This window comes from Cicer arietinum, chromosome 2 (assembly GCF_000331145.2).
Source record: "Cicer arietinum cultivar CDC Frontier isolate Library 1 chromosome 2, Cicar.CDCFrontier_v2.0, whole genome shotgun sequence".
NCBI classification, from domain to species: Eukaryota; Viridiplantae; Streptophyta; class Magnoliopsida; order Fabales; family Fabaceae; genus Cicer; species Cicer arietinum.
This window is the reverse complement of record NC_021161.2, coordinates 43,816,142-43,828,126: the sequence shown is the minus strand read 5'-3', so window position 1 is coordinate 43,828,126 and position 11,985 is coordinate 43,816,142. Positions and strand designations below refer to the sequence as shown.

The window sequence follows — 11,985 nt, the reverse complement described above, 5'->3', positions numbered from 1 at the left end:
TATCATTTTAATTATTTTAAAAATTCACTATTATTTTTTTTATAAATTTGTGTGAGCGTTTCTAAACATTATTTATTTATGTTTGTAACCAAACAAATATTTTTTATTTAACTAAACCAAATTCAAACAAAACTCTAACTTAACAAGAAAGAACAAGGGTGTTGATTTGGTATAAGACAATCCAATCAACCTGGCGACAAATTTCGAACCATTTGGTCAAAATCAACTACATTTATCCATGTATACCCCAAAAAAAGAACATGTAAAACTATAAAAGAAAAAAAAATAGGATTGACACAATTATCTTGTTTCATAATGTAAATATATAAAACATAGCTGCGGGCTCGTGAATTTGAACTTTGAAGCCACTTCAGCTCCTTACAAATTCCACATAATATTTCCCTCCATTTTCTCTCAAAAAGGACAACTGAAAATTCTATAAAAACTTAAAATAAAACCCATACCCCAAAACAAAAGAAGACAAATAAAAGTCAAAAAAGTTTCACTAGTCACTATCATAACATTACCACTTTTTCTTCCATTCTTATCTAGATGTTTCCCTCGCATCCTCATTCCAATGAAAATTCAAAATTATATTATAAAAAAGTACATTTTCCTCTTTTTTTTAACATAGCAACTAAACCCGGAAATTCTTGCCAGTAAAAGTTTGACCAAATTGCCAATTAGAAGGAACAATGTTCCAAGAAGTGGAAGTGCGTCGATCACTGGCTGTCACTCTAAACGAAAGTGACTGACCAATCAAAATAGCGTTTGATTGCCAATTTTGACCCCAGTTACGGCTCATGCTCATCCAACCACTCTTTGAACCTTTAACGCTCGTCTTCACGATATCCCCTGCACCCGCGACGTTGGTGATTAAAACCAAGTTGAAGTAACGGAAACCGTTTATTGTGAATCTTATACCTCCTTGCTTTCTACAAGGTACCCTGCACGTCGAACCATACAATCATTATCACCGCTGGCATACGTCGTAATTAAACACAACAACAAGGGTATATTAAAAATAACTACTAGCGTTTATAAACAACAAAGTAGTACTAGTACAGTACAAGTGTGAGTGACATGAAAGTAGATTCTAGATTTGGTCGTTTCGTGAGTGAGTCGAGTTATTACGCGTTAAAAAGTTGTTCTGGTTTGTCAAAAGTCCTGAACCGGTTTCAGATGAACGGTCCAGGTATACGAAAATATTCACCCAATCAACGGTTCTGATGGGTTTTGGATTTTTTGGAATCACGAATCACCACTTTTAGTCCCCACCGTAACAGAATCTTAGCACATTGTTTATCACCTTAACGACGCCGTATTTTCATCCTGTATTGCTCCTCGAGAAGGTAAAAAGCTAAACGCGTTTGGCCAATTTTTTTGAGATTAGTTGTAAAATAGTTTTGCATTGTTATCCTATAAAAAAATATTATTTTTTTTAACTATTTATTTTGCTAAATTTTTTTGAAAAAGAATACTTTAGTAAATATGGAAAAATAACTAGATGTACGAGAGGTGTGTGAAAAAAAAATGTAAAAAGAAAAAATAGCAAAGAAAGATAAAATTGCTTTTAAGTTCTTGATTTTTTTTCTTAAAAATAGAGTAAAAAAAGAAAAAGCACTATTTTATAAAAGTAATTTTGTTTGGCACATATTGTGCTTTTAATAATTTTTCTGTTTGCTATCGAAAAAAAATAAAGCTAAGTTTGATAGAAATAAAGAAAAAGGAAAAAAAGAAGTTACCGGCGGTAAGAAACAGGAACAATGCCAGCACGATACTGAGCAATTTTAAGAAACATAGGCATAGCAAGATCAAAATGTGGTCTTGGAGGATTACACCATCCACCATTATCACTTGGTTGAGCATAATTTGGTGGACAAAAATTTGTAGCTGTTACCAAAATAGAAGGACTGCCAGCGTGGCACCAATTAGGATCATCAGAACACTTGATCTCAAAACACGCGCCACAACTTAACCCTTCGTTAAACAACGCTGTGCTCAATGCCGCTGTGTTCACTCCATACCCTTGACTATACAAATTTCCGTATCCACACGCGCCTCCTATAACAAACAAACAAACAAACAAAACATTATCATTAAAAATAACGAAATATGGTCGGACATATTGTGCATGATAGATGTGTGACTGTTGTGAATTGTGAAAGAATTAGTGACGTGGACGGGGGTGGTGGTTATTAATTATTGTTGTACTGACCCATTGTTCCGGAGGCGTCGCTGCCGCCGTAGAAGGTGGCGTGAGCGGTTTGCCATGCGCCTCCGGTGTAGACACCGGGGATTCTGGCTTCGGTTGTAGTGAGAAGAAGGGTTAAGGTGGTGACAATGGTTATGATGTTATTGAACTTAGCCATTGATGGTTTGTGAGTGTGGAAAAGGATGTTTGGAGTTTGTGTGTTTTGAGGAGGGAAATGGAAGAGTGTTGGTATTTATAGAGAGAAAATGTGGGCCTTTGGAGTGTAAATACAAATAAATAAAATTATAAAAAGTGACAGTGAAGATTTGTTCAGAGACCAAATTAATTTATCGCCGTTGATCGATGACAATTGGCTTTTGTTTTGCGTCTTCTTTAGATCATGGTATACTACAAATTTCAAGATTTTAAAGTTGTGTTAAAATACCTCATTCTCATTTAATACAAGTTTATACTGAAATTGTATAATATTTTCACTTAAAATTTTGGTGAATTCCTTTTGTGTGTGTTTACGTGTAATTGGCATTAAACAAATTTCATTAAATGTTGTAAAAAAACAAACTTCATTAAGAAAAGTGAAAAGTGGTGCGAAGAGGATTGTGGTGTGGATGAGTGTAGGGGACAAAAGAGGTTAGGACCCTTGAGGGCCACAAGGGTGAAATCAAATCTCTTTGCTTCATATACAAGTTCTGCTACCAAAAATGAAAACATTGGAACAATTTTAGTTTTAGAATTATTGGATTGTTCTTTTTATGTTTTTAATTGGTATTTGAAATAGGAATATAAGAGTTTAAGAGATAAGAGGTCCAAGATTATCTTAATTTTATTTTTGCACTCTAACCTATACTTAAAATCTAAAAAATACTTTAAATTCTGCACTTTAAAATAGGGTCTTGAATTTTTCATGACCTAAAAAATAGTGGATAGTAAATAAGTTATTTGATAACGGATAAAGTTGTAACGAATATACATGTAATCTAATTGATTGAAAATAATCACCAAAAAATTAATCAATTTAATTTTTAAATATTCGATAAAATTAACAATTAAACTAATTTAAAAGTAAAATAATATAAAATATATTTTTAATTATTTCTAGCAAGAAACATGTGGTCACGTACGCGTGACACGTTGTTGTTATTTTAGAAGTATCTCTTTTAAATTTTAAACAAAATAATCTCATTTTATGTATTAATGATAAATATTTATTTTATATTTATTAATAATAAATATTTGTGTTGTGTATTTGTATGTGACAATGAAAATATTTGTCCTTTTGTTTTTTTAAATATTTATCTGTTCTAAATATTTGTCTCTTATTTTTTATACATTGACAAAAAATATTTATCCTGTGATTTTTTTATGTATATCACTTAAAAATATTTTTCTCGTATTTTTTATGTATCATTTATAAATATTTATTTCGTTTTTTTTAGATATTTATTAATGACAAATATTTATCCTCTATTTTTTAATGTATCAGAGTAATAAATATTTGTTCAATGATTTTTAATATTTATCATTAACAAATATTTGTGTCGTCTATTTTTTATGTATCAATTATAAAAATTTATCACATGTTCTTTAAATATTTGTCCTTTATATTTTTATCTATGAGTAACAAAAAAATTTCCCGTTCTTTTTTATATTTATTTAACTAAAAATATTTATTATGTATTTTTTTGTATTTAATAGTTATAAATATTTATTATGTAATTTTTTAATATTTCTCAATGACAAATATTTGGTGTGACCTATTTTAAAAAAAAATATGTCCTATGTAATTTTTTAAAAAAGAAATAGTAAATTATCAATTTCTAACTTCTAAAAACCACTTCATTTTCCCACTTCTTAATTTCTAAAAACTATTTTCTTCCAAAAAAAACCCACTTCTTTTAAAATGTTGGTTTTTTTTTTTGGAGTTATTTTATTATAGGACAGGTATATGTTTCAGTTTATTGACATTTGTAGTTAAAATTAATAAAGGCAATATTAAATTTTTTTATAGCTATTTCTTTTCTCATATTAATAGTTGATTTTTTCTTCTTCATATTTTCATGTATTAGTCATAAAATATATGTTCCATAATTTTTTATATTTATTATTGACAATATTTTTTATTTAATAGTGAAAAATATTTATTTAATATTTTTCTTATATTTATTAATTACAAATATTTTCCGTATTTTTTTATGTATCAATAGCAAAAACTTGTCCAATAATTTATTATTGACAAATATTTATTTCATATTTTTTATGTATTAGTGACAAGTATTTATCATATAATTTTTATATTTATCATTGACAAATATATGTCTTAAGTTTTTAAATAGTATTTAAATTGAAGAGAGAAAAAAAAGACATAATTTATATCCCATCATTTTTTATATTTATCAATTACAAATATTTAACTCATAAGACTCTTACTCTTTAATTTCTACATTAATAATTCCGTTAAAATCTTAACATTAGACGACATTTATCTAATTTTACATTGAAACAACAACTCTCAATTTGTCTCCTTAATGTATTGATAGATAGTTTTACTTTAAAGATTAATTATATCATTGACAATTTTTTTACTGTTTTATGTGCAGCTTTTTTACTGTTGGTTAGCAGTTTTACACGGATTACTTATTTCTTACTATTTTTTTTTTTAGTTTTATGAGAATTATATTTTTCTTGTTATCTTTATTTTAATTTTTTTATGATTTTTATTATCCAGTTTTTTTAATTTCTTTTATGGTATTTATTATGCAGTTTTTTTTTCTTTTTTATAACAAAAAGACTAAATTTTAAGTGGACAGTATTGTAACTTTAATAGTATATTATTTTCTTATATTGAAGGTAAAAATGGAACAAAATAAAATACTATAAACTATAAAATTTATGTGTTACTTGTTTGTCAATAAATACTATACACCCGAAGAAGAAAAACGTTGTAAGATCTTAAGAAAAAATAGTTGTCAAACAAAATTATTCGTGTAAACATTGTAAGTTATATGCTATAAAGTTGTTTTCTTTTTCTTTGTGAAACAAACTCTAAATATTAGTTTTTTTTTATTCGATTCAGATTTGAAAATGCAATTTAAATTCCGTTTTGTGTGGTTTTCACAAAATAATATAAAAAAACTTAAAACCTTTGAAACCTATAAGTAAGTACCTCTCGAACATTTCAAAATTTTCGAAACACATTTTCTCTAGAATTTCGAAAGTTTCAAACAATTTGAAACTTTCGAAACACGCTTTTTTTCTTCTAGATTTTTCATACTTTCGAAGATTTCGAAATTTTTGAAATATAACATTTCAGAAATTTCAAACCTTCAAAGCTTTCAAACTTTGAATCTTTTTCAGATTTTTCAAACCTTCGAAACTTTTCCAGAAACCTTCGAAACTTTGGCATAGCTCAAAACTTTCGAATTGACCTACCATAAACCTTCGATACTTTTGCATTGCTTGAAGCTTTCGAAATAGACCTACTCAAAATTTCGCAACTTTAGCATTGCTCAAAACTTTCGAAATTAACCTTATCAGAACCTTCAAAAATTTGTCATTTGCTAGAAACTTTCAAAATTAACATACATTCGAAGCTTTTGAAAGTTTCGAAATTTATATTTTTTCTATTTTTTTTAATTATTAATATTAATATAATAATTATGTTAACTAATTTTTTCCGTGCCTAGAACCAGGGGTGCATTTGAGAAAATTATTTGAATTATTGTCTGAGGCATTATGAGAGGTAATATTAGCGATGGAGCGAATAGAATTCCATCTACAATATTACACAGATGGCAGAATGGAGCAAATCGTCCACCTCGTCAGCGTCATCATATATAGAATATTCAGGAGGATGTCGTTGAGCCTGCACATGTGGAGGATGATGTCTCTGAGTCTGCAGAAATTTAGCAGTGTGCTGAGGAAGAGAGCAGATGCAGGAGGATGTTGATGAGGCTGACCAGGATAGTGATGAGGCTGACTAGAACGTCTAAGAGTAGGATCAGCAGTCCGGATTCCTCGGAGGACCATTGGCGACATCTTGTTGACACAGTATGAACACCACATGGCTTGTAGGATATGGGAATGAGAGGTAAATTTTAATTAATTAATTTTTTTAATTAAGAATAAGTATTTATTGTTATGTTCTTTAATTACTCGTAGGATCGTGACTCATTAATGGTGATTACACATGTTTAGAAGCTAAAAAAATTTGTTGAAGTTCATGTACCAGGTGTTGTATAACATTGAATTCGAGAATTTGGGCTGCTACATTTGTTTTCAGCTTACTTAACTATGGCTGATGCTGGTATGATATTTGTCTTTGTAGAAAGGTGGCATAGAGAGATCAACCCGTTTCATTTTCAATTCGGAGAGATGGAACGAGAGTTACTTACTTATGAGTTTAAAAAGTTTTAGATTTTTTATGTTATTTTGTGAAAACCACACGAGTCGGATTTTAGATTGCATTTTCAAAACTGAATCGAATAAAAACCATATTGCTTACATAAATTTCAATATTTATTTATTTTTCTACAAGTATGATATACATTGCATTTATATACTATTTTTTTTTGTTAATTAAATATACTAATTTTTTAATTTCATATATATTTTATTTGATATATACTTCAAACATAATTTATCTAATATCAATCAAATGTGCTATACTGATTTTTTTAATTTTAAATTTGACATAATCAATGAAGTACACAAATTAATTTTAATTAATCATGAATAATTTATTTTTAATATTATAATTCAACTGACAAATATTAATATTATTATACTAAATATCATATTATGAGTTTAAATTTAATACTCTACAATTATTTGCAAATTTATTTATTATTTGATCTATTTATAAAATAAAAAAACTTATCATTTATTTTTACTATTTTATTTTTAAAAAACACTCGCTGAAATGACCTTTTTGAAATGCTACCTAAACCTTACCTTATAACATTCATCCATTAAGATGTGAACAAGGGAGATTATGATAGAAAAAGTTCAACACAATAAATAGTGATTTTTATTGTCTTTTCTATTTGGTGGATAATAAGTTGAAACTTTAGGAAGATGCTAAGTAAGCATTAACGGTGAAAGTGGAATAAATTGAACGGCGGTAGATGTAGTTAAGTGGGTCCCACTAAATTCCATCAAAGCTTCACACCGCATTCATCGCTCCACGTATTTCGCCGTACCTTTGCAGGACAAGGTTGAGTCTTCCCACCGTACTTGTGACTCTTTTTTTCTCCAAAAAGAAAAGTTGGTAGAGAAAATTGTCATTCAAGTGTATGTTAAATTTTCCAAGAAGATCAGTTTATTTATTAAATAAGCTATTTTATTAAACTAGTTTTAAATATTATTATAAGCTAATGACGAAAAAATATCTCTATAAATATTTATAAGGTGATATGTAATTAAATTTATGTCATAAGAAAATTTAAATCTCGTATTGAAAAGAGATTATCAAAAGTAGTTTATAAATAATAATATTTTTCTTCTACATATTTTATAAAGATAAATTATATATGATATAAAGTTTTAATATGATATTAAAATTTACTTATAAGTCACAAAAATATATATACATACTATCGATGCATTTGAAATAAAAATATTTTTAGTAAAAAGTCTATAAAAAATATATACACTCATTCTCAAATCATAAATGTGACGAAGTGTATTAAGAAAAATCAAAATAGTAAATTAAAAAGAGATATAACTTTAAAAGAGTTTTTAAAAGTAAAATTTTATTTCACAATCAAATATATAAAAGTTCAAAATTCTAACTTGAATTGTTTTACTCTTCGACGGAACTGATCATATATATATATATATATATATATATAAAATGTCACTGTATAATTTTTAAACTATATTTTTTTAATGAAGTTGGGGAATTTTTTTTTAACCAATCCTTAAGTCATATCTTAATCTATAACAAATATTAAAATTATTAATTTGGATATCATTTTTTAAATTCAAAACTCTCACAATTATTAATGTGGACTTTACTGTTTAAGTCATAACTTTACTATTTTCTCTACCTGCAAAAGAAATTTAATTAAGAAATAATATTTTTCAACTACTTATGATAATTTGATTTTATTTAGATACAAGGTCAAACTCTACTACTTGTTCTAAAGTTTTTTTTATAGGCACGACTATTCTATAAAGTGAAAATGTTAGACTAGGAGTAGACTAATGTAAAAAGGAAAAGAAAATTAGAGTATAAAATAAATAATTTTTATTATTTATTTTAAAATTAATAATTAATATTATATATATATAACTAATTATAATTAGTTACTATATTTATTAAATATTTTAATTAATTAATTGAATTATTAGTTAATTATACAAATTATTTATTTTACACTAATTGATTCACAATAAATTATATATACTACCAACACATCTTATTAGATTGTTTATAGTAGAGGAACCTATGAAAAAAAAAAAACACACACACACCATCAAACCATATAATATTGTCACTATATAATTTTAAACTATACTTTTTTTAAAGAAGTGGGAAAACGAAATTTTTGGTTAATTTTATTAAAATTGTAACTTCATATCTTAAAATCAAACTCAGTACCTAATAATTGTTTGCGTGACTTTCTTACCATATGTATCACTTTATCTATAAGAAATTAATTAATAAAGTAATATTTTACAACTTCCTATGATAGTTTGATTTTTTTAGATACAAGGTATGTTGGGGTTGATTGCAAGTCCCACATCCTTTAGTGTGGGAGAATAAGGAGAAGGCCAAGGCTATATATTAGGTTTTGGTCCTCTGTTTTCAAATGCATCAGTCAGCAATAACACTTTAATCTTGTATCTGACTTAGTTTAAATATTTGCTTTGTAAGAGTGTGGTTGTACTGGGGTGTCTGGGGTGTGAGTGAGAGAAGTCTATGTGTTGTAACAATTTTCACATAGTATTAATTCTCTGGTTGCCGGTTTAGGCAGCGGCCGTGGTTTTTTCTCCGGATCTGGAGTTTCCACGTTATATTCTTGTGTTGTGATTGTGTCTTAATTCTTTTTTAACTTATGCTATTTTTCCCAACAACTGGTATCAAGAGCCAGGTTCGGAGGTTCGGTAGGATAATTTTTCTTAGTATGCTATGTGGTTGCAGCTTTGTCTGATCTTCCACATCAGAAAAGAATTATCCTTGATATTGTTAGGGGAAAGGTGATACTGTGAAAGTGCTGTTTAGGGAGGTTCTGGCTAAGGAAAGACTTGGTATTTAAGCGTGTCTGTTGTGACCCACCTCTCTTTCCTGGGAACCTACCTGGTGCACAGTTTACAGTCTGCGTGCAGCTGCTATGTCTTATTCAAGCGTTATGAAGTTTGACATAGAGAAGTTTGATGGAAGAATCAACTTTGGCTTGTGGAAAGTACAAGTCAAAGATGTGCTTATACAATCAGGATTACACAAGGCGTTGAAAGGAAACACTTCCAACATGGAGGACGACAAGTGGGAGGAACTAGATTTGAGAGCTGCAAGTGCAATTCGTTTGTGTTTGGCAAATAATGTTCTTGCGAATGTGCAGAATCTGTCATCAGCCAAGCAACTCTGGGAGAAGCTCGAAGGATTATATCAGGCTAAGGGCATCTCAAATCGGTTGTTGTTGAAAGAGCAATTCCACAATCTGCGCATGGATGAAGGTACGAAAATCTCTGATCATCTTAGTACTTTGAATAATATTGTCTCTGAGTTGGAATCTATCAAAGTTGAGATTGATGATGAAGATAAAGCGTTAAGGCTCATTTTGTCCCTTCCACCTTCCTATGTTCATCTTAAACATGTTCTGATGTATGAGAAGGAAAGTTTGAGTTTTGAAGAAGTTGCAACTAAAATTATTTCTGAAGAAAGGAGAATGAAAAATGATGAAAGCACTTCATAAAACTCAATGTTGCTGACTAGAAGTTGGGCTAATGGGAAGAAGATACATGCAAAGAATTTGGTGTGTTGGGAGTGTGGAAAGCCTGGGATGTGAAGAGAAATTGTCCAGGTGGAGTAGTATCTGAAAAAGACTCTGAGACAAGTGCTGGCAAGGTCTCCCTTGTTTTGGGAGATGATGGTGATCTCATCTAGAAGATAAAGTTTGTCCTTATGGTATTTCCGCTATACCATGAAAAAGGACAAGTTATTGCTAGCGGATTCAGAACAACACACGTGCATTGGTTGACATTGATGCAAGGTGTGTGGTGATGTGTCGATGGCTGAAGAACTTCCTGGAAGCCAACATGGGAGTTGCACCATAAATCTCAGCTAGGTTTCGACATGAGAAAATTCTTGGAATGGTTTAGTTCCAAGTGGAGAAAATTCTTGGGATAGTTTAGTTCCAAGTGAAGTGTACTTTTGATGGTGGAGTATGATTGTCGGTAAGACAATGGAAGCGGAAGTTGTAACTCTTACAATCAAGGTGGAGATTGTTGGGGTTGATTGCAAGTCCCACATCCTTTAGTGTAGGAGAATAAGGAGAAGGCCAAGGCTATATATTAAGTTTTGGTCATTTGTTTTCAAATGCACCAGTCAGCAATAGCACTTTAAGCTTGTATCTGACTTAGTTTAAATATTTGCTTTGTAAGAGTGTGGTTGTACTGGGGTGTCTGGGGTGTGAGTGAGAGAAGTCTATGTGTTGTAACAATTTTCACATAGTATTAATTCTCTGGTTGCCGGTTTAGGCAGCGACCGTAGTTTTTTCTCCGATTTTAGAGTTTCCACGTTATATTCTTGTGTTGTGATTGTGTCTTAATTCTTTTTTAACTTATTTTTTCCAACAAGGTAGAGCTCTACCCCTTGTTCTAAAGTTTTTTTTTTATAAGCACCCACTATTCTATAAAGTGGGTATGTTACATTCGGATTAAACTATTTATAAAATGAAATTTTCATTTTTAGAGTATAAAGTGAATACTATTAATTTATATTTTTAAATTAATAGTTGATATTATAAATAAATATATATTCAATCATATGTGTTTATTATATCTATTAAATATCTTAGTTTATTAATTAGTTATATTAATTAATTGTTAATTTAATTGATTATATAAATATTTATAACTTTTACTATAATTAACTTTCTCTATTATCAATCAATATTATTCAATTAATTTTTTTTATCAATGATTTAAATCAGTAATAATATCAATAATTGATTTGTTAACTTAATTAACTTTAATAAATCAAATCCATTAAACTCAAATACAAATAATCTCAATTAAATTTCTTCAAAGTAAGAAAATCTCAACTAAATAAAAATAATTTTGACGTAAAATAATTAAATCTTGTGACTCCTATATGCCACCCTTCCTTTAAAAAGTTTTAGACGTGGCTTCTGCTTAAATTTTTCGATCATATTGTATCTACCAAATCAACAAGATCTGCCACGTAGTGAATACAATGAAGCTGTAGTTCAACAACTATAGGCACACATCATTACTAATTGACTATCATATACTAAATCCTAATATACATAATGTGATCCATAACGGTATCAACCATTAATTATTTGAATTCAGCATCCCAGATTCTCAATTGTTTTCAATACCAAAATTAAATTAGGATGTAACATGCAATAAACTATAAATGTTTTTGGATTAGATGATAGCACTTTTTCTTGCCACAAGTTAGGGACGTGGAAATTAAAGTAAAATCAAATGACAAGTGACAAGGTGCTATTATTTTTCCTACTACGACCTACCGAAGCAACAACGTATCTAAGTCACATTTGCATTACCTTCTCAACTAGGGATGT

At 28.9% G+C, this 11,985-nt stretch overlaps 1 protein-coding gene across 1 annotated transcript; it reads right to left on the bottom strand.

Moving 5' to 3' along the window:
* Positions 1-291: 291 nt before the first annotated feature.
* LOC101498684 (expansin-A4) lies at positions 292-2,438 on the bottom strand. The gene is made up of 3 exons (XM_004490831.4): positions 2,219-2,438; positions 1,746-2,064; positions 292-947 (listed from the first exon to the last, which is right to left on the bottom strand). The coding sequence occupies exons 1-3, from the start codon at positions 2,370-2,372 to the stop codon at positions 638-640; spliced, it is 783 nt and encodes a 260-aa protein (XP_004490888.1). The 5' UTR covers positions 2,373-2,438; the 3' UTR covers positions 292-637.
* Positions 2,439-11,985: the final 9,547 nt, after the last annotated feature.

Excerpts from the sequence above, each read along its gene's own strand:
- LOC101498684 (XM_004490831.4), bottom strand. The coding sequence starts at position 2,372 with ATGGCTAAGTTCAATAACATCATAACCATTGTCACCACCTTAACCCTT. Across the intron at positions 2,065-2,218 it reads CGACGCCTCCGGAACAATGG|GAGGCGCGTGTGGATACGGA; the intron begins GTCAGTACAACA and ends TGTTTGTTATAG. Across the intron at positions 948-1,745 it reads GTTCCTGTTTCTTACCGCCG|GGTACCTTGTAGAAAGCAAG; the intron begins GTAACTTCTTTT and ends TTCGACGTGCAG.